Raw genomic sequence first — 23483 nt, 5'->3', positions numbered from 1 at the left:
AACCCCCGGACGAAACTACCATTGTTTAGCGGAAATAAAAGGTACTCTAAGAATTTTGGGCTACCGCGCCGCATGCCGCGCTTATATCAAATTGTAGAACAAGTTGAAATTTCAATTCTATGCACATTTTGCACTGCAGTGCTGCGCCTAGCGGCGCCCCATGCCGCGCGGCTGTGCATTTTTCTTAGAGTGATTTTGTTTCTCTAATTTTTGACATATGGATTTGGTTTTTGACCCCTGAACGTGATTCCCGCTTTATTGCCTGAGCTTCTACTCAGACATCAAAGCTCCAATTAGCTCGAATTATCTCTACTACATCTATATAACTCGGAATCACTCCTATAAGGCATAAAACACACAATAAATACAAAAATATTACCAATTAAAGTTCAACATAAGTGAAAATACAATAATTTGAGTGCAATACCATGGCTAAAACACGAGTTTCTAGCCTAACATCAACACCCCACACTAAAACCATTGCTCGTCCTCGAGCAATCAAACTGCATTTCACATAGAGACTACCTTCTTATCAGACAACTTCCCTCATGCATCATACCAAGAATATTTAAAATAGACTAAGCACTCTAATGTAACATCCTTGCCTCAAAATTTGACTCAGAGGCATCACGCATTTTTCACAACCTACTCACTTACTCTAATATAGAGGTCAAAGATTTTACTTTACCTCCGTGAATTATGTGCCCTCACACAAATAATAGAGAGGAGTTCCACACACAATAAAATTCAAGAACACATAGGAACTCAAGATAGAAAGAATTAACTCACTCTCAGAATTGAAATTCATGCGCCACAGAGGATGTACCATAAGCTTGCTCATAGTGTACTACTTTACTAATTGAGCTTATTCAGTCAAGGATTGAGTATGACTTTATTTGATTTTAATGTAGGCTGCGGGACGGGTAGGATACATTTGGATATAGTGACTACACCTCCCTAAGCACTTTAATACATGCAATTTACCGTTCAAAATCCCACACTTATGTCAAACCATAACTCCACCCTTACATCAATATATGTCAACTTCTAACTTCTTTAAGCACAAATACATCAAGAGTTACCACTATCAATGAATATAAACTATTTTTTTCATTTTCTTTTATTTTTTTCTTTTCAAGTGGCTTATACTTTTTCACAACAGTGCACATTTCTCTTTATTTCAAATGTTCCACTCAAAAGCCAACCCAGCAACCCACACTTTAAATCTTACAAAGTTCATAACAGTTCAAGTGCTCACGAGAGGTTAAAGGTTCAAATAGATGCTCAATTCAACAAATGGGTAAGGTTTGTAATGTGGTTGCTAAAGAAACAGGATCACAGGCTCAAAGGAGTTAACTAAGATATATAATAATTAGGTGGGTAACACATATAACTAGCTCAACAAAGAAATGCTTATATCACTTCCAAGACTAAATAAAACTACTATTTCACTTTTCAAACACACGGGGCAAGTTTTAGACATCATATGCAATGCACAGAATAACCAAAACCTCACACACACATGGCACATAACTCACTCACGATCGGACTCATCAAGACACTCTAGTCAAAGCAGTTAAGCAAAGATAAGATCATACAATTTAAGGTAGTTACACAAGACTCAAAAACTGAGCATAAGCATCACAACTAAAACACTTACTATTCTCAAGGCATAATAAAGTCAAGAGATATTGCTCTCATTTAAAATCACAACACAAGATCTCCTACTACTAAAAAAAATAAAACTAACTACACCCAATTCAAACAAAACTCTTAGAAAAGAACCGTAGCACAAAGAAAAACCAAGGGATAATGATTACACTACCTCAGACGGATATTTTTTTATTTTTTATTTTTATTTTGACTATAATTCCCTCAAGAAACGGAAAGTCGAAGCTAAACAATTTCTAAATTGAAATGGTTTACAAAGCAAGAAAACAAATAAAACAAGTATAAATAGTATTACATAGGGGCAGCAACTCACCCCACACTAATAATTTTCATTGTCCTCAATGAAAATGACTAAACAAAAAGTGAAAAGCTAACTCCCTGAGGCTTGTGGCCTAGTCTTCATCACCACCTTCAAAGGTGCAGAGATACTCTTCATCATCAGAGGGAATGGAGTTGACATCTTCATCTGGCGGTATTTGTGCCCCATTGGCTAAGCGCATCCACTGCTGAGTGACTACAGAGAATGGATGGTCCTCCTATAATTCTGCTAGATCAACCTCACCTCTAGTTGCGCGTAGGCGCATATATGCAAATAGAAGTTGCAGTGCCTCCTCCACACGAATAAATCTCTGGTCTACCGTAACAACAACAACATGTGGGTCCGTCACAGTTGTGATATCAAAAGGGAGAAGAGGCCACATCACTTGGATGGTCCTGTCATAATGATATTCCTCTTCTACGTGGTGTGCTCGCTGAAGCCGCGTGATCATACTCGGAAAGTACAGGCAGCGGGCCCCCATTGGTCGTACTTAAGACATGTGCTCAAGCATACTCTTACCCATATCAAGCTTTATCCAAGTTAAGAGAGCATAAATGAGACACGCCTTCATCCGTTAATTCAGTGAATTTAGTAAATACTACGGCTAAAATACGAGTTTCTAGCCTACCATCAATGAATTCAGTAAATGAGGAATTTAATATGACAAAACCACTTCATATTTAACATACATAAGAACCTAAGAGCCCTAAAAGGTCAAATTTCCACAAATAAGCCCACATACACGGCCTTCACATGACACAATTAGCATAAATGACTCGAATCCTAAGGAGTAGTTCCCCCACACAAAATTAGGCATGATACTTACCTCAACGAAGCTCGACAGATACTCTAAAATGACCTTTTTGAGTGAAACAACCTCCAGACGGCTCAAATCTAGCCAAAATAACTTCAATTCATAAATAAAACTCATAGAAAATAATTATGGATAATAAAGTTATAATCTTTAACAAAAACAAGAAAGTCAACCCCCGGGCCCGCACCTCGGAACTCGATAAAATTCACAAAAACGGAACACCCATTCGATGACAAGTTCAACCATACAAGAGTTACCAAATTCCGATATCGAATCACCCTTCAAATCATCATTTTACATTTTGAAAGATTTCTTCAAAAATTTCCATTTTCTCAACTCAAAATACTAATTTAATGATAAAAATAAAGATGAAATCATGAAGTATAATCAATTCCGAGTGAAGAACACTTACCCCAATGATTTATTTGAAAAACCCACGAAACATGGCTCAAATCCGAGGTCTCTAGCTCAAAAGATGAAAAATGGAGAAAACCCACGATTTTGGAAAATATATTCTGCTGCCCAAGTAACATGCATCGCGACCGCGAAAATTCGTATGCGATCGCGAAGAAGGAATCATCAGCTGCCAAGAGAAACACTACGCGATGGCGAACAAAAGAATATGATCGAGAAGGTGAAATATCACTGCCCAAAGAAAAGCACTACGCGATCGCAGAAAGATAGTGCTAACGCGGACATCTGACTGCATAAGCTTGGCGAACGCGTGACCACGATCGCGTTCGCGTTCGCGATGAAAAAAATCCCTGAGCTCCTAGAAACCTTACGCGATCGCGTCTTCATCTTCATGATCACGAGCAACAGCAACACCAGAACCCAGCAACTTAAAACATTGAAGAAATGGCCTATAACCCATCCGAAACACATCAGAAGCGCTCAGAACCCCGTCGAAACATGACAACAAGTTACATAACATAACACGGACCCGCTCGAGGTCTCAAATCATATCAAACAATGTCGAAACTACAAATCGCACTACGAATTGAACTTATAAATTTTCAAATCTTCTAACTTCTAAAACTCTCGTCAAATCAAATCAAATCAACCTGGAATGACGCCAAATTTTATATGCAAGTTTCATATAACATAACAGAGCTAATCCAACTATCGAAATCATATTCCGACCCCGATATCACCAAAGTCAACTGTCGGTCAAACCTCTCAACATTTCAAAACTTTAATTTTTCAATTTTCGCCGAAATGCTTCAAATTACCCTACGGACCTCCAAATCCAAATCTGGATGCACGTCTAAGTCCAAAATCACCATACGAAACTATTGGAATCATCAAAATTCCATTTCGGAGTCGTCTACACAATAGTCAAATTTCGGTCAACTCTTACCGCTTAAACTTCTAAAACAAGAATCCTTCTTCCAAATTGACCCAGAATTATCCGAAAACTGAACTGGGCCACACACGTAAGTCATAACACATAATACGAAGTTGCTTGAGACCTTAAGCCGCCAAAAGGGACAGAAATTCTCAAAATGACCGTTCAGGTCGTTACATTCTCCGCCTCTTAAACAAACGTTCGTCCTCGAACGTGCCTAGAACCATTCCAAAGTCGTCAAGTCACTGAGTGGACTTACCATACATACACCCGCATGTGGTTCCCTGTCACCCCAATCCACATAGGCCCAATGACACCATCTCAACTGAAATTTATTCCTTCCACCAATACCAATAAGCCTTAGAATAAAATTCCTCACCACCCGATCATTTTCAAAAGACCTGGTTCCTACATCAACACACGGTATCAGCCTCAACCAGCTGCACAACTTATGCCTACACCCACAAGATACAAACACACGACGTAACAACCTACACATATGTCCATAACAACATTTTGTATCGCAATAGTTGTCCATAATCAAACCTAGCACCGCCAATTAACCTCATATCCGCTAGAACCCTATTCCAAACCTTCTCAACACTGATAACGATGTAAGAAACATGAAGACCTCATAACTATACACTCAAATCAACAAGTCACATATAACGCCACCTGGGCACACACATCGTAAGCTAAAACCCAATTAGTACAACGCGAATACGACTAAATATGCAAGGAGAAACACATAAGAGAACTATCAAACAAGCCCGATAGGCACAACTCCTTATCAATATCATACTACAAATCAATTTTATAAGGGAGAATCAAAACATATGAACTAATCGCAAGGATCTTATCCTGATATAACTCGACCGCGTCACACAGCCCGGTTCAAACATATCGAATCACATGAAACCGCGAGGGACTCACCCTCAACTCGGAATCACAAGTAGAATACACATCATACCAACTGAAACCTTCCTCTAATTAAATTTCGCTAACAAAATCACAACGCATACTGAACTCCCACTTTGGTAGAGCATCTAAATCACAAGTCGTAACCCATCACCCAGAAATCACATCAAAACTACCGAAATGAGTAATAGGAAGACCACCTCTGGTCTTATAGCTCTCAAGAATGAATTAAAATAACACGATATACATGGACTACCACTATAGAATCTCCCAATAGGGGAAAACACATAAGCAAAGTACCAAATCACTAAACTCACCCGTATGTGAAGTAACAAAGGAGGACTCACCCCGATAAGCAAAACCGAAACAAAATACGAATGATGCTCCTTTATAACAAATCGAAACCATACTCGTGCAACATCATCTAGGCATAAGCCTCAGCCATATCATAGAAAACACATAAATGGGTCGGGCCTCCCCTCTTGGGTGCCCTCTACTCGCCTGACCTGCACCCCAAGCTGGTGGTGTAGGGATATCAATAACTGGAGAAGAACACACAGCCTGAATACCCCGCTGTGAAACATCTGTCCGGAGTCTGGGATAATATCTCACCATGTGGCTGGTATCTCCACACTCAAAGCAACCTCTCCGCTAGCGTGGCAATGGAAGCTGTCCTGTACGGGCACTCTGAAACCCATGGATATCGGAAGCACCGTACAAAGCTTGAAGTGCAAACTGAACTGGGTGACCCACAAAACCTCTACCATGGCATACCCTGCCTCCAAAAATAGGAACTAATAGATCCTCCCGGTCTACGAGGCTTCTTAGCATCCCTGACCTCTCTCTCCTAACCTCGCATGCCCTCTAATTGGCGAGCAATCTCTACCACCTGCTAAAAAGGAACATCAGTCTCTAACTCCCAAGCCATTATGAATCGGATATCCTGATAGAGCCCCTCAATGAACCTACAGACTCGCTCTCTAAATGTAGAAACTAAAACAGGTGCATGTCTGGATAAATCGCTGAATCTAACGGCCTACTCTGACATTGACATAGTGCCCTAGTGCAGCTGCACAACTCTGCATGCCACGCTTCCCGAAGGGTCTGGGGAACAAACTCTCTCAAGAACACCTCTAAAAATTGAGTCCATGAAAAAGAAGTTGCATCGGCCAGACTACCCAACTCATATGCTCGCCACCACTGATATACCGCTCCCTTGAGTTGGACTATAGTAAAAGCAACCCCACTCGTATCCCCTGCCTCTGCACACTATAGGTATTATGGATACGAGTGGGGTTGCTTTTACTACAGTCCAACTCAAGGGAGCGGTATATCAGTGGTGGCGAGCATATGAGTTGGGTAGTCTGGCCGATGCAACTTCTTTTTCATGGACTCAATTTTTAGAGGTGTTCTTGAGAGAGTTTGTTCCCCAGACCCTTCGGGAAGCGTGGCATGCAGAGTTGTGCAGCTGCACTAGGGCACTATGTCAATGTCTCTGCCATATCCCCTAGAAATACTGACTCTGGAGACAACGTCGTTAGTAACTGCAGCTCGTGTCCTCACCGTTTATGAGAGAATAGAATGACAAGGTTCAAACTCAGAGATCAATAAACTCGCATGATAGGAATGAAAGAAGTGAAATTATCCTAATAGTTATGTAACCTCTCGAAGATAAGTACAGACGCCTCTTTACCGATCCGCAAGACTCTACTAAACTCGCTTATGACTCGTAGCACCTATGAACCTAGAGCTCTGATACCAACTTGTCACGATCCCAATTTTCCTCGGTAAGATGTCGTGATGGCACCTAGTCCCTAAGACTAGATAAGTCTATCACTTACTAAATTAATAGAAGCATTCAACCATAAACAAATAAATATGAAATATAAATCTTTATACACAACTTACAGTCCCAAAACCGGTGGTACAAGTCATAATCTCTACTGAGTTTGCTAAAAAGTCCCTAATTACAACTGTTCGGAATAGAATTAAATAGTACAAATATATAACATAAGGTGACTCTGAGGCCTGCAAACGTGGTGGCAGGTTTACTTAGACTCTCCACAGAAGTGCTCGACCAGCTAGCTAATAATAAACAATAACCGAGGCACCTGGATCTGCACAAAAATATGCAGAAGCGTAGTATGAGTACACCACAGCGGTACCCAGTAAGTGCCAAGAATAACCACGTTGGAGTAGTGGCGAGGGACAGTAAAGACACCTACTGAACTAAACAATATAAACAAGTGTGAAGGTGAACTAACAGAGAAACAATCTTAATATAAAAGCAAAGTAGGATAAGGAATGCAAAACAATACTTGCAATGATACACTAGTAACAACAATGTTCAATAGGAAGCAGTCAGGTAATAATGTTGCAGAGTAAGATGATCACAGTCTAAGTCCGGTGAAACCAAATAAAGAAAACCTAGTGGCAACTCAATAAGAACAACCGCTTTCACACTAAATTTGTTCAGGCATTTCCACGAGGTACCGAACCTCATAATCACAGCTCACGGGTCCCAATTCATGAATCCTAATCACTTGACATCTTGTACCCACATTACAACTCATAACTTGCAAGTCACGTGCCAATAAAATAATTCTCACACAGAAGGAAAATAGACAAGAGTACGTATAATGGTCAATAACGTTAAGATTCATCTTCTAAACCTGATATGGGTGATTTAATTACGTGTATGCTTGTGCAAGTGTTCTACCACAATTTAAGTCAACAAATAAGAGTTGAGGCAATGAATGGCACATAAGAAACGGTCACCACAAAATGTACAGTGTAATAAAGGCAGCAATGAAGTTGAAGCAACGACTAGCACAACAAGATTAGCTACATAGAACTAAGCAAATAATGCAACATAGAGGAAGACAATTAATAGTATGCTAAGAAGAAAACAATCAAAGACAAGTACAAAAGAATGGGGAAATAACAACAAGAGCCCTACCGAGGTACCGCCTCATAGTCTCAAATCATAAAATGAATAACAGACTTTCCTTATATCACCATGGGTGCCTTTACATTTAGTTTTTAAAAATTATTTTTTCCGAAATAGCATCCTGCGTTTTAGCCTACCTTATCACACCGCATGGCTTCTAGTAGTTCCCCTACTAGCCATGCGTTTAAGCCTACCTTATCTCACCATATGTGTTTTAATACCCAAACCTTATACCACCACATGCGTATCAATAATAACAACAACACGTTAGAAACCTCGTGCAACACGATAATAACAGCACGACAGAAACCTCGTGCAAACACAATAACAACAATACGGCAGAAACCTCGTGCAAACAACATAACAATTGTCTCAACAATAACATGTATGCCAAAACATAACAAACTCAACAAAATAACTTTCACAATATATGCACATATTCCACAACATTTCCTCAAAATAATTTCAATATCACAACCACACACAACCCTCGGCTCAACAACAATGAATACAATGGCAACAACAATAATAATACGAGAATATGTCAAATAAATCAACTCAGGAACTTCAAAACATAAAGAAACAGAAGAACGAGCTTACAAAGAAAGACACGACATGGAATAATGGTCTAAACAAGAATAGCTCAACAAAGAAGACATAATGTGTAGCAATGGTTCTACAAAAGTACAATTCAATGATAAGAGGGATAACATGAATCAATGATTCCAAATAAGGATAAGTCAACAATGATGAGGGATAACAAAACTTCGTTTAGGGTTGAGCAATTGTGGAAAAGATACAACAAATTCAATTAGGGATAAGCAATTTATGGGTGAGATAATAATAACTTCAACTAATGATAGGCCATTACAGAAAGATAATGATAACTTCAATCAAGGATAAATAATTACGGAGAGGATAGCATGGCAATAAAAAAAGGCAACAACTTCAGTTAAGGCACATAAGAGTTTAACCGGCAATAAGGGTAGAACATGAAGCAATTAATTCCAAACAAGATACGTAAGGGTGAATTCAGTAAATGGAAATTTAGCATGACAAAACAACTTCATATTTAATGGACATAAGAACCTAAGAGCCCTAAATGGTCAAATTTTCAAAAATAATCTCGGGCTCGTACTCGTCACCTCGCGTACACTACCTTCACATGATATAATTAACACAAATGACTCGAATCCTAAGGGGTAGTTCTTCCACGCAAAAATAGGCAAGATACTTACCTCAAGGAAACTAGACTGATACTCTAAAATGACCTTCTCGAGTGATACAACCTTTGGACGGCTCAAATCTAGCCAAAATAACTTTAATTCATAAATAAAACTAATAGAAAATAATTCTGAATAATAAAGCTTCAATCTTTAACAAAAACTAAAAAGTCAATCCTCAGGTCCGCACCTCAGAACCCGATAAAATTTGAAAAACCTGAACACCTATTCGATGACAAGTTCAACCATACAAGAATTACCAAATTCCGATATCGAATCGCTTTTCAAATCCTCATTTTACATTTTGAAAGATTTCTTCAAAAAATCTCATTTCCTCAACTCAAAACACTAATTTAATTATAAAAATAAAGATAAAATCATGAAGTATAATCAATTCCGAGTGAAGAACACTTACCCCAATGATTTTCTTGAAAAACTCACGAAACATTGCTCAAATTCGAGGTCTCTAGCTCAAAAGATGAAAATTGGACAAAACCCACGATTTTGAAAAATATATTCTACTGCCCAAGTAACATGCATCACGATCGTGAAATTCGTATGTGATTGCGAAAAAAGAATCATCACCTGCCAAGAGAAACACTACGCGATCGCGAAGGTGAAATATCATTGCCCAAAGAAAAGCACTACGTGATCGCATAACGAAGAGTGTGAATGCGGACATCTGACTGCATAAGCTTCGCGAACGCATGACCACGATCGCATTCGCGATGAACAAAATCCTTGAGCTCCAAGAAACCTTACGTGATCGCGTCTTTATCTTCGCGATCGCGAAGAGCAACAATGACACGAGAAACCAGCAACTCAAAAGACTAAAGAAATGACCCGTAGCACATCTGAAACACACCCGAGGCCCTCGGGACCCCGTCGAAACATGCCAACAAATTTCATAATATAACACGGACCCGCTCGAGTTCTCAAATCACATCAGACAACGTCGAAACTACAAATCGCACCACGAATTGAACTTATAAATTTCAAATCTTCTAACTTCTAAAACTCGCGCCGAAACATATCAAATCAAACCGGAATGACGTCATATTTTGCATGCAAGTTCCAAATGACATAACAGAGCTAATCCAACTCTCAGAATAGCATTCTGGCCCCGATATCACCAAAGTCAACTCTCGGTCAAACCTCTCAACCTTCCAAAACTTTAATTTACCATTTTTTGCCGAAATGTTTCAAATTACCCTACGGACCTCCAAATCCAAATCTGTACGCACGCCTAAGTCCAAAATCACCATATGAAACTATTGGAATTATCAAAACGTCATTCCGGAGTCGTCTACACAAAAGTCAAATTTCAGTCAACTCTTACCGCTTAAGCTTCTAAAACAAGAACCCTTCTTCCAAATTGACCCTAAATCATCCGAAAATTTAACTCGGCCACACACGCAAGTCATAACACATAATACGAAACTGCTCAAGACCTTAAGCCATCGAACAGACGCAAATTCTTAAAATGATCGTTCGGATCGTTAGAAGATCAAACTATGGAGAAAAGTTGTGAGTTATGTCAGATTACTTTTTTTTTTTTTTGGGTCATTGAAACAGAAGCCTTAGGTCTTAATTGCTTGTGCAGTTGCCCTTAGTGAAAAGTGTACAAATATGTTGAATTTCACCTCAAATATTTCAAAAATAATAAGTACTGTATTACAAATAACATTAATAACTTCCTCAAGATACAAGCTACAATCTTGATTTCAACTTCCTCAACACCTTCAAGAGTTGAGACGAATAACCACTAATTGAATTGCTAATTAAAACAATTAAGATGCAGTTAAATTCAGATAAAATGGAAATCCTGTATCTGGTAGCCATTCTTTTCCTTCAATAAAATTCCCCACGGTAAATTGACTGGCCTCAGCAGAATTATTGATAACCCTGTAACCAGGCCAATTCACTCTAGCACTTGTATTAGAACCTGGTCCTCTGTTCCTATACTCTCCATAGTAAAGTGTATCCAATGCAAATGTACCATTCCATTCTAAATATCCAGCAGGCTCAATTAAACTGCCAATATGTGTTAGCATAATAACTGTCCTTGAATATTCTTTCCAGGGTCGACCAATGTAATTCTTGAACGACGATTGTACTGGAATTAAATCAGCAGCAGAAGCAATTTTGCTGTTCAAGATTGAAATTCCAGTGTTCTGATTAGGATCTTCTCTTCCTTGGGCTGTGAATATGTTCTTTTGGTTCTCGTTTGGTTTACGAGCATATAAACTGCAGTTCTGGAACACAACTGCTGCGTTACCAAAAATGAAGTCGACAGTACCATAAACGTCACAATCGCGATAAAATTGTCGAAGGGAATGGACGTAGAGAGTGTCTTGGTATGCCACAAAGCTGCATTGGTAGAAGGCTGAGAAATCTGAGCCACTTCTAACTGCCACTGCTTGGTGCTTGCTTGGTCCAGCATAGTTTTCAAATGTGATACCCTTTGCTAAAAATCCATTTCCCACCACGGCTGCAGTAAAAGTTAAAAGAGTTTAACTTATATATACCGGCGGCGTAGTCACATATAACGAAAGATGGTCGATTGAAAACCCTTAATTGAAAAATCATAGTGTATATAAAAAATCAAATTGCATACATAAATCAAAAATTACTTTTTATGCATGTATATTAAATCTTGAACATCCTTAGCGAAATTTCTGATTTTGCCACTGACGACTTAAAAGAACTTATACAATATTAAGTCACGCAACATATAACTACAAGTATTTGTCTATAAAAGGTAGAATTAGTAACCTAGTAAATAATTCAGATTTCCCTGTAACATGTTAAGATATACGGCTAATACTTGATCCCCACCACGACTACAGTAAACGGTAAAGAGTTTAATTGTTTAACAGAAAATTTCATACACATTAGGAGGAAAGAGACAAATTGTTTAACAGAAAATCCAAGAATCAAACTAGTTTAAGACTTTCCGGGGGGACACGGTAAGGAGTAGATGGATGAAAGGGTCCTACTCAATAAGATCATTATTTGAGCCGTTTAAAATTAGAGAAGAGAGTTTCCTTTTGATTTTTTGTGGGGAACTTTATGGTGCTCAACAGTGACAGGACGGATAAAGCAAATAGAGATAAAGAAAAGGAAATAACGAAAAAGTAGAAACGTTTTTCATACATCCAGAGGGCGACGGCCTTATTGTCTTATGCATGTAAATTGAAAATATTTTTAAATACAGTGTCTGCCAATAGCAGCTTGAATTGCATGCAAACAGAGTCTTTTCAGTCATGTTCAACTAGCTGAGTGCGTTTGGAAACAAGCTTTTATGGGAGTAGCTAGCTAGGCCACAACCATCATATCTGGTGCCTTTTTTGGCAATAAGGAAGAGCAGGGACCATGAAAATCATTTCCTAGCTACCCTTCTCTGTTTGCATGCAATTCAAACAGAGAAGTAATAGGAGTACTACTTTTTCATCATATTCATTTGATCAATTAAGTAGGATTTCAGGGTGTCATACCGTAATATATAGTGGTTTAGATTTATAAAGTGTATCATTTTCAAGATTCTCAAGCTTTAATTGTAGGAAATTTTCTCTAGGATGGCGCATTGGCATTGGAAATGATACTCAATGTCAATGCCTTATAAAATCTAAGAAGATATATTTCTAAATTTTGTCCAAATAGAATAATATCTTCTTATATTTAAAAATAATTCAATTTTAAAAAAATTATTTTCCCTTTAATGAATTAATTTATTATTTTCTAAATCATAAATTTAGAAAACTTTTTAAACACTATGCAGGTTAAACACAGGTTAAATAAAACGGAACAAAAGAAGAACTGTATGTCATATTGGCATCTTTTCTTCTAGCTGTGTGCGCATTTAAGTGTAGTATATTTTCCCCCAATCTAAGCCTCTGTATTGTAGCTAATTTGAACCCCACAATCACGACGGATTAATGGATAGATAATAAATAGCCGAATTTCCACGCAGAGTCACTTTAATTGCTGTACTCCAAAATGCTCACCAGGACATCATTGTTCATTTTATGATGCTCCAAATTGGATTTTCCTATTTCTTCCCACCGACACTATCAATCAAATTACATACCCTTTATTATGCCACTTTTTTTGGGTTACATAAGGAATATATTATGCCACTTTTTCATTGGTTATACATCTTCTACTATGACTTCAATTTCTCGAAAACTTTTAGTGGTAAGTCTTACGAATACATTTCGTCAGAACTCTATGTAACAATCACTTATTATAAAAGTCAAGTTATTTACGGAATTAATTTTTATATTATGTTATAATATATATTATTTATAACATATTAATTATAATAAAAAAATACCGAAATAAATAAAACTGTTATAGAAAGTTTCACTTTATCTTAATCGGTTGATTTTGAACATAGACTTTCGGTTAGACAACCTTGAGAAATGAGTGCCATTGACTTTTAAGAGAAAATAACTGGCTTAATTGAACCCGGCTTCAACTTATGATGCAAAACACCTAAGTTTTGTCTACTTGTATAACAATATAAAAGTATTTACACAATTAATAATTAAAAGCTAACAGCAACTAATCATATTAGCTATGCATGTTACACTAAATGTACACTGCTTACGGACGAAACTAAAACTAATTAAGAAAAATATCGTCGTCTAAACTATTGCAGAAAATGTACTTATGATGAGATAGTAATAAACAGTATTATGAACTATAAAGGTATAGATTATTTTTTTCCAATACATACAAAAGTAAGATTTGAAGCCTTAGATTTATATCTAGAAGTTAGAACACGTGACACTACAGCGAACGCGTCAATATCGAGATTTCGAGCATCTGCTCCCTGGGACCCTCTGGCTTAGTCAAAATGAGAGACCACTACTTTTCTCAATTTTGTTTTCTCCAGTATTGCACTTTTATGTAAAACTGTCGTACTCTATATTGCATGACAAAGCATTGGAAGGAGTAATGTTTTTAACTTCAAAATACTCCTTACGCCCTAATGTTGGTGTTTCACTGGAGTACTAAAATAAAACTTGAATTTTATTACATTTGAATAAAAATAGGTTCCAAAGTATATTTTTGATAGATATGATTAAGTAATATATTTTCTTTAATAACTTAAAATCTTAAATAAGATTGTCACACACTTAATAAGATAGCAAAATAGAGTGATTCTGGGTTTAGAGTCTGACCATCCAAAATGGTTGCATGTATCATTTTCACGTTACTAATTAAAATATATTTAATTATATACTCTCCGTTCCGGTTTATGTGAACCTATTTTATTTTTGAGTCGTTCAAAAAAGAATGACCCCTTTCTAAATTTGAAAACAAATTAGGTTAAACTTCCAATTCTAATCTTAATGGGAAGCTTTTATAACCACACAAAAATCAAAAGAATTATAGTCATATGAATATTCTTACTTGTTTAGGACCACAAATTTCAGAAGCCTTATTTTTTTCTTAAAATATATGTCTAGTCAAACATGTTCACATACATTGGAACGGAATGACTATTATCTTTTAGATAACATAATAATTTTAAATCTTTTACACCATCATCATAATTAAAGTTAAACTATATTCAAATTGATTGAGATGATCCATTATACTTCTAGAAGAAATACTGATATAAAGGTTATAGAGTATTTGTCTCATCTTCTAATACTTAAAAAATAAATTATGTCAGTATTTAACTAACTAAATCACCTGAAAAAGCAATCAACCAAAGCAAGCAATAGAGCAGGTGTTAAATCCAACAGAGAATTAAAGTAAAACTTGGAACTCACCGACGGTAGCAGATCGGAAAGTAGTCCATCCATCGACGACACTCCGATTACCCTTTATCAACGTCTTTCCGATCCCATCTCCGAGGAACATTATCATAGGCTTCTTTCTCACTACTTCAATATATTCAAAATACGCTCCCGCCTTAATATAAATAACAAATCTCGTTGTACTCGCATTAGGAGCTGCACTTAATGCCTCGTTAATTGTACTAAAATTACCGCTACCATCTTTAGCCACCACTAAATCAATCTTGGTCTCATTAATTGGAGCTTGTAAAAGTGCTCTGTCTCTCTTCTTAAGCCATTTCGGGAACCCATTTTTTACAGCACCATACTCAGGGTAAATTTCTTGAGATTTTGAAGAAGAAAATGATGATTTCTTCATTTTCTTGAGCATTGATAGACAGTTACTTACATGGTGAGCAATTGTATGCAGATTATGCTGAACGTAACGTCTTAAATTCTTTTTACTACGCGCAAGGCCGTCAAGGCAAGTGGCCTGATTTGTCATTGCAGCACTTAGAAGAGTTTGTAAGTCATTGTAATTTTGTGAAGGAGGTTTTTTTGGGTTGAGATCAGAGAGAGTTGTTCTAAGCTCAATGATAGTGTTATCTAAGAGCTGAACACAATCTTCTAAAGCTCGTTTTTCGTAAGGTTCAAGTTGGGGGAGATCCTCACGAATGTCAGTGCAGTTTCTGGCAGAGGCTTTTACCTCAGCGACTGTGACATTTATAGTGGAAGAGATGATTTGGGATATGGATTTTTGGGCAAGATCTGGGATTAGGGAAAGAGTGGAGACGCAGAGTTTTGGGTAACGTGTGTCTTGACAATGGGAATGAGCTATTTGAATGTTCTTGTGAACGTGAATATGTGGGGTTGTGGTTAGTACTGTTTTTGAAGATGATTTTGGGTTGTTTGAGAGAGTGAAGAATGTGAGAGATACAATGGCTGAGAGAGCGAAGAGAGTGAGGAGAAGTGAAGTTTTCCGTCTGAGATTGTACATTGTGTAAAAGAGAGGGAGTTGCAGAGCAAATTAGCTAGTTTAAAATTTCGTGTAAGAAACTAAAGAAACAACTTCTCTCTTAAATAAGGATATATTGTGTGCGGAGGAAGAGGAAGATGACATGGGACATGTACAAATTTGGTCCAAGGTGCTTTTGGTTTAGAACAAAAAATTGACATGTTAGGTTTTCAAATAACACTGTTCCTGTTAAACTTCTTTCTTCTAGCTAAGGGATACCAAGAAAAAACTTTACAGCGACAGTGTAATAAATACAATTTTAAACTGTTATACTGAGTTACTTAGTATTTATTTTAAGTTATTATTGTAACTACTTTTTAAGTCATCTGATTATGTAAATAAATTTTATCGTCAATTCTACAACGTAAACTCATTCCATTGGCAATTTTTACTTACGTTTGAATGACTTTGATGATATAAAAAATGTCACTACACATTTTTGAAAGGTTTTACTAACAGAAAACTACTCGCAATGCAAATACTTAAAAAAAGCATATTATTTTTAGAAAAGCACACACTGATTTCGAATCCAGACGCCCATATCTAGATTGCAGGAAGGTGCCGAATGTAAACGACAGTTATGAGGGTTAGCTTTTTAAATTTACTCCCTATCAAACAAATAAAATAGAATGGACAAAAATAAAGGCTTCACTTTACGTTTGCATCTCACACATTGGTGGCATAGGCACTGGACCTAAAAAAGAAAGAGACTGGTCCTAACTCATGATCCAATGGAGCCGTGCCATATTATTAGTTTGTTAGTCAAGTGTTTCTAAATAGTCGAGGACGGATCAAGAATTTTTAGAATATAAAAGGGAGAAAAAATAATATTAAATAGGAATTGATATATGTTTTTTTGTGTAAATAATTAATAAGTATTCAATTAAATTCACAATTCAACCTTTTTGGTGAATGGGACAAGCGGATAATATTAACCAATTCACGTGCCGGTATGCAGTATTTTAATTTTGTTCTTTCGTTTCGCTTGTTGGAGTTTGAACTTTGAACTGATGTCGGTGATTTTGTTTATTGATAGCTCACACATAGCAATAATAGTCATTAGATTGATAATCACGGGGATCAAAGGAGCATGCCGTTTATTTATTTTGTATTAATGGTGCTTAATTGATGGATGATATATACAGCCAGAATCACGCGGTAATTGGTTTACTGCGGCATGAATTTTCAGCAGGGATTTTTCTTTAGTCCGCTCCAACTATTAACTATATATGGACAATCGTTATGGACTATACGTACGAATCAAATTTAATTAGTGGTTTTATTTTTTATATGTTCTCTTCATTGAATTATTGCACTTTGGCTTTATGGATTTAAAACATAGAATTTGTTGACATTTTAATTTGTATTTTTTCACATTATCTATACTCCATATAGAATGTATATTGCATATGTTCTTGACTTTATTTAATCCCGAATGAATCGTTTTAGTCATTGTGTTTGTTCCACTATATTTGATGTTTGAGAAAAATAAGAAGCTATTTATATATATCTATACTAAAAAAATTCAATTAGTAGAGTGTTAATTAAATGAGACTTTTAAGGAAAGATAAATGATATTTTATGTTAATCTCCTGTGATTATAATTTATAGTTAAAGTATTTTAGAAATGCATATCAAATTCACACTTACCCTATAAAAGATAGTGAATCAAATTATATTCCGTAGGCATTGAGTGTTAGACAATCTGTATTAGTATAATAAATAGTGAAACAGTAAATTTTCTGAAACAGAAAATTAGCAGCAACAGAATGTCGAAATAATGAAGCTGAATCTAAAATATAATTTCGGAATAAAATCGAGCCCACTGAATACACAGTGTGTCCTTAAGGAAATTATTCCCTTCAAGTACCCGAAGTGTTGGAATATTATTCTTTCAGGATAGAACGATTTAACTCACCAGAGTGTTGGTACCAAAAACATCGGTGAAACAGCGAACCACTCGAAGGCTGTAAACCACACTGGAATTTTAATTTTGCAAAAGAAGGAGAAAAAGCTCCGAAAATTTTGTAAGGAAAGATTCTGGGATCAAGGCATATTTATAGCCATTTTCTAGCACTGTTTCAGAAAAGGTTTGCAACCTTTCAGAAACAGCCATGGCTGTTGGAACAGGTGGGAACGTTTCCCGTTTGAAATATTTCGAAAAAAAGGATTTAAAATAATTCGGGAAAGAAACGGACAGGGTCGCGGATCATGGGTTATTCCGGGTTGAATTTTTGTCAATTAATTAAATTAATTAATTAAATAATTGAAAGAAATTTTGTCCCAAAAGATTAATCAATCATTCTTTGACCAAATCTGAAGCCAAAGCCGAAGCCGAGCCCGAGCCCGAGCGAGTGACGATGACGACGGCGCGATGCTTACTTTCTTTCCAACCCATTTAACACCAAAGGAAGTGCTTTCTCAATATAAAGACATTCTCTTTTCTTTCCACCACTAACGAGGGACACTTGCTCTTTTCAAAGCAAAAGGGAGCTCACTTTCCCTCCACTTATTTCCCTCCATTTTTCATTCACAAATCATTTAAATCCAACAATCCCCCACATGAATGGGGAATGGCTATAAGACAAAGGAATGCACAGTAGATTTACATGCAAGCATTAATTGCATCTGGATAAGTAGATTTTCCTTTGAACTTTCCGTAGTGAACTTATATCGGATATACTCGGTCAATCGGTAGATTTGATATCTTTGAACCGTCGAGATTTTTTGTATACCTAGATAACATAAGTCACACAATCAACCCTTAATCATCTATGGTTCTCACGGTTGTGTTTGTTTTAGCCATGAACGCCGCCTGGTTTCATGAGTGCTTAGAGAATGGGCATTTACTTTCATTCCCCTTAAAACGGCTTACACTTCACACTCACATAGGTGATTTCTAAATGTGTAATCCTATAGACACATTATCTGGTCATTTCCAGCCAGACTTAACAAATCATTAAAAAGCTTTAAGCTTTATTGACTCATCAAGAAGCCTTAATACTTTACCCTGATTTCTGAACATTGTCTTCATGACGAGAATGTATTGAGTTATTTGACAATGTTGAATCGTCAATCATAATTTTGTTTGATCTCTTTGAATCTAGCTCTTGAAATCTCCAGTCTGCTAGGTAGAGTTACCGCCATGATGACTTATCCTAGGCCTTAATCCCATTCCCTTCGATGATCTTTCAACTGCCTCTCTAGATAGGCCTTTTGTAAGTAGATCCGACATATTATCTCTTGAATTTACGTAGTCAATTGTGATAACATCACTAGAGATTAGTTGTCTAACGGTATTGTGTCTCCGCCGTATGTCCGAGATTTTTCGTTATACATAACGCTCCATGCCCTGTCTATTGTCGCTTGACTATCACAATATATACATATAGGTGCCAAAGGTTTGGGCCAAAATAGAATATCTTCCAAGAAATTTTGGAGCCATTCATCTTCTTCACTAGCCTTATCTAAAGCTATGAATTCAGATTCCATTGTAGAACGGGCGATGCACGTTTGTTTGGATGATTTCCAAGACACTGCTCCACCCCCAATTGTGAAAATATATCCACTTGTGGATTTAACTTCAGAAGATCCGGTAATCCAATTTGCATCACTATATCCCTCGATCACGGAGGGATATTTGTTATAATACAGAGCATAATCTTGGGTATGTTTCAGATACCCCAAAACTCGTTTCATTGCCATCCAATGTATTTGATTGGGATTACTTGTAAACCAACTCAGTTTGCTAATATCACATGCTATATCTGGTCGTGTACAATTTATGATATGCATCAAACTTTTCAATACTCTTGCATAGTCCAGTTGTGAGTCACTTTCACCTTCATTCTTTTGAAGTGCATAACTCATGTCAATTGTAGTTTTGGCAATCCTGAAATCCAAATACTTGAACTTGTCAAGTATTTTTTCAATATAGTGAGACTATGATAATGCTGGACCTTATGGAGTCTTGTGAATTCTGATTCCTAAGATCACATCAGCAACTCCAAAGTCCTTCATGTCGAATTTGCTAGCTAACATACGCTTAGTAGCTTTTATATTTGTCATATTTTTGCTCATTAACATATAAACAAACAATGACTTCATGACCTGGAGTATTTTTAATATAAATATATTTGTTACACTCGTTGATTTTAAACCCACTTGCCAATATTGTTTGGTCAGATTTGGCATGCCATTGTTTGGGTACTTGTTTAAGTCCATAAAGCGACTTAACAAGTTTGCACACTTTCTTTTCTTTACCCAGAACCACAAAACCCTCAGGTTTATTCCATGTAAATCTCTTCCTCCAATTCTCCATTTAAGAAAGCTATTTTAACATCCATATGATGGATTTCAAGACCATACACGGCAGCCAGTGCTACTAACACCCTAATAGATGTTATCCTCGTTACTGGCGAGTAAGTGTCAAAGTAATCAAGGCCTTCCTTTTGTCTATAACCTTTGACAATAAGTCTTGCCTTATATTTGTCAATAGTGCCATCAGCTTTCATTTTTCGTTTAAAGATCCATTTCGACCCTAAAGGCTTATTTCCGGGAGGAAGATCAACCAATTCCCATGTATGATTATCCAAAATTGATTGAATCTCACTATTGACTGCCTCTTTCCAAAATGTTGAATCAGAAGATGACATAGCTGCTTTGAAAGTTTGAGGCTCATTTTCAAGCAAGAATGACACAAAATCTGGTCCAAAGGAAGTAAATGTTCTTTGACGTTTGCTACGCCTTAGATCCTCTTCATTTGGAGTATTTTTCTTTGGTTCTTCCCGTGTTCGTTCAGGTCTTTCACTTAACGACTCGCATTCAGTTTTATACGGATAGATACTTTCAAAGAATTTAGCATTATCTGATTCAATTACTATATTAACATGAATTTTGGGATTGTGAGATTTATGAACAAAAAACGGACATGCTTTACTATTTGTAGCATATCCAATGAAAACACAATCTATAATTTTTTGTCCGATTTTTACCCTTTGGGTAAAAGTGTAAGATTTTTCTACGTTTATTGGTGGCCCAATAAGTTTAAGGCCCATAATTAATATTTAATTAATGAGTAAATCTCATCCATCCGATCGTTTACTTGATGGACGTACCGGATTAAATGAGAACCTCTATAAATTATTCCTCTCCCCACCCATTAGGGTTACCGTATTTTATTTTCTCTCTTCCATCACTAAAGTCAGCGGTAACGAAAGTTAGGGCAAAGGGCGAGAAACCAATTTGAATTAACGCTTCCGTTTCACGATGATGGCTTACGATTCAGGTATGTTTTCTGTACGATTTTGTGTAAGATTATCATGTTCAAGATCCTGGTATGCAATTAAAGTTTATGCTCACATGTGGTATCCGAGCCTGGATATTTGAACGGATAATTTTCTTGAAAGAAAGACAAGATTATGATGTATGTATAACTGTTCCGACGTGATTATCGAATTGCTTTCAATTCGCCATTATAATTTGTACTGCTTTCGAATCTGAGGCGGCTTCGATAATAAATCATTGTTTCAAGGGTTTTCGGCGTTTTATTGTGTCTTTGAATTGCCCTGTGAATGTTTACTTTAAGGTTTCTCTAACATCTAAAGTTGGTAAGTCACTAATAAAGTATTACCAGACAGTTATTGATTGGCTAATTAAAACAAAAGGATAGCTATTGAAGTGTCTGTACTAAGAATCATGATATTGATCTTTGGGTTTGGATGATGCAGTGTTGATATATATATATATATATATATATATATATATATATATATATATATATATCTTTCGACACAAGGTTGTTATTGCTTTTAATTATGAAAAATACTTATGACTGTTACGACCTTTAAGCAATTTGGGGTCATTTTTTTACTTTTATTTAAATAAAATAAAGGAAGGATTTATTATGAAGAACCAATATGTTGGTATGAATATTGATACTTTCCGCTACATGTTTGAAAATATTTTGTGCCATCTGAGGATTAAGTATTAAATATTCAACGTTATTCACAGAAAGTGCTTATTTTAAACAATAATTAATGTATGTGCTTAAAATTATATAGTTTGTTCGTCACCAAAGTGATCAAACTAGAATGTTTAAAGTATTCACATGCATAAATCTTGTGATATCTATTTTAAGTGTGCATTTATGTTTATGTAGTTTGTTAGTCTCCAAAGTGGCCAAATTAGTATATTTATGAAAAATATGCATACATAAAATTACAGTTATCCATAAAATGATAGTTTATTCATAAAACTAACGAAATGCTTATTATTGAATAAATGGATAAACTAACTTTCACTATTACTAGAACATAAGGATTTACCCAAAGGTGGATCAATTATTCTATGAATAGTGAGTATGATGGGGTAAATTAATATTATTTAGTCAAATATATATTGTCTGTCCAAAGATGTGATATATGTTTGGTTAAAAATATTTAATTGCCTACTAAAGATTAAATGGCATTTATATTATGATAGTGTGTCGTAGTATTTACCCAAAGAAAAATTGTGATATGCTTTAACTGTTTTGTTGAATCCATATTGATTTATGAGCATGTATTATCTATTTTGCAGCTATTCCTTTTCATTCACTTGCTTCGTCTGTTACTGTGTTCAACGGATTGAACTTCTCTGAATGGCGTGAACAAGTCCAGTTCCACTTAGGTGTGATGGATCTTGACTTGGCTCTGCTGAATGATAAGCCCGCTGCCATTACTGATTCGAGCAGTGCGGATGAGAAGTCTTTTCATAAATCATGGGAACGCTCTAACAGGCTAAGCCTTATGTTTATGCGAATAAATATTGCCAACAACATTAAGAGTACTATTCCACAAACAGAAAGTGCCAGGGAATACTTGAAGTTTGTGGAAGAACGTTTTCGTTCTGCAGATAAGTCTCTTGCTGGTACACTAATGGCTGAACTTACAACCATGAAGTTTGATGGGTTGCGTAGTATGCAAAACCATATCATCGAGATGGCTAACATTGCAGCAAGACTTCAGACCTTGGGGATGAAAGTGGATGATTCCTTCTTAGTTTAGTTTATTCTAAACTCATTGCCTCCTGAGTATGGACCTTTTCAAATTAACTATAATACTATTAAGGATAAGTGGAATGTTAGTGAATTATCCAGTATGCTTACTCAGGAGGAGTCAAGACTTAAGAAACAAGGAGTCATTCAATTAACCTCATGGGTCAAGGAGCTGGTAAAGGACTAAAAGTGAAGCCCAACAAGTTCAAGAAGAAGAAAGCACTTGTTAAAGCTCCACATAATGCTAAGAAGGAACATAAGGCAGATACGTGTCGTTTCTGTAACAAGGAAGGACACTATCAGAAAGATTGCCTGAAACGTAAAGCTTGGTTTGAAAAGAAAGGTACAATTAGTGCTTTTGTATGCTTTGAATCAAATTTAATAAAAGTTCCTAAAA

At 36.3% G+C, this 23483-nt stretch overlaps 2 protein-coding genes across 2 annotated transcripts; one reads left to right on the top strand and one right to left on the bottom strand.

Annotated features, from left to right (window-relative positions):
* Positions 1–10871: 10871 nt before the first annotated feature.
* LOC107807089 (pectinesterase) lies at positions 10872–16222 on the bottom strand. Its single transcript, XM_016631378.2, has 2 exons — positions 15030–16222; positions 10872–11734 (listed from the first exon to the last, which is right to left on the bottom strand). Exons 1-2 carry the CDS (start codon positions 16030–16032, stop codon positions 11034–11036), a joined length of 1704 nt encoding a protein of 567 aa, XP_016486864.1. The 5' UTR covers positions 16033–16222; the 3' UTR covers positions 10872–11033.
* A 5099-nt stretch (positions 16223–21321) lies between these two features.
* LOC107807088 (uncharacterized) lies at positions 21322–23096 on the top strand. The gene is made up of 2 exons (XM_016631377.2): positions 21322–21337; positions 22630–23096. Exons 1-2 carry the CDS (start codon positions 21322–21324, stop codon positions 23094–23096), a joined length of 483 nt encoding a protein of 160 aa, XP_016486863.2.
* The last annotated feature ends 387 nt before the right edge of the window (positions 23097–23483 follow it).

Source organism: Nicotiana tabacum, chromosome 19 (genome assembly GCF_000715075.1).
Source record: "Nicotiana tabacum cultivar K326 chromosome 19, ASM71507v2, whole genome shotgun sequence".
NCBI classification, from domain to species: Eukaryota; Viridiplantae; Streptophyta; class Magnoliopsida; order Solanales; family Solanaceae; genus Nicotiana; species Nicotiana tabacum.
The sequence above is the reverse complement of the archived record's forward strand: the minus strand, read 5'-3'. Positions and strand labels throughout refer to the sequence as shown.

Coding starts and splice junctions, on each gene's coding strand:
- LOC107807089 (XM_016631378.2), bottom strand. CDS start 16,032: ATGTACAATCTCAGACGGAAAACTTCACTTCTCCTCACTCTCTTCGCT. Junction 11,735..15,029: donor TTTCCGATCTGCTACCGTCG/GTGAGTTCCAAG, acceptor CTTTTACTGCAG/CCGTGGTGGGAAATGGATTT.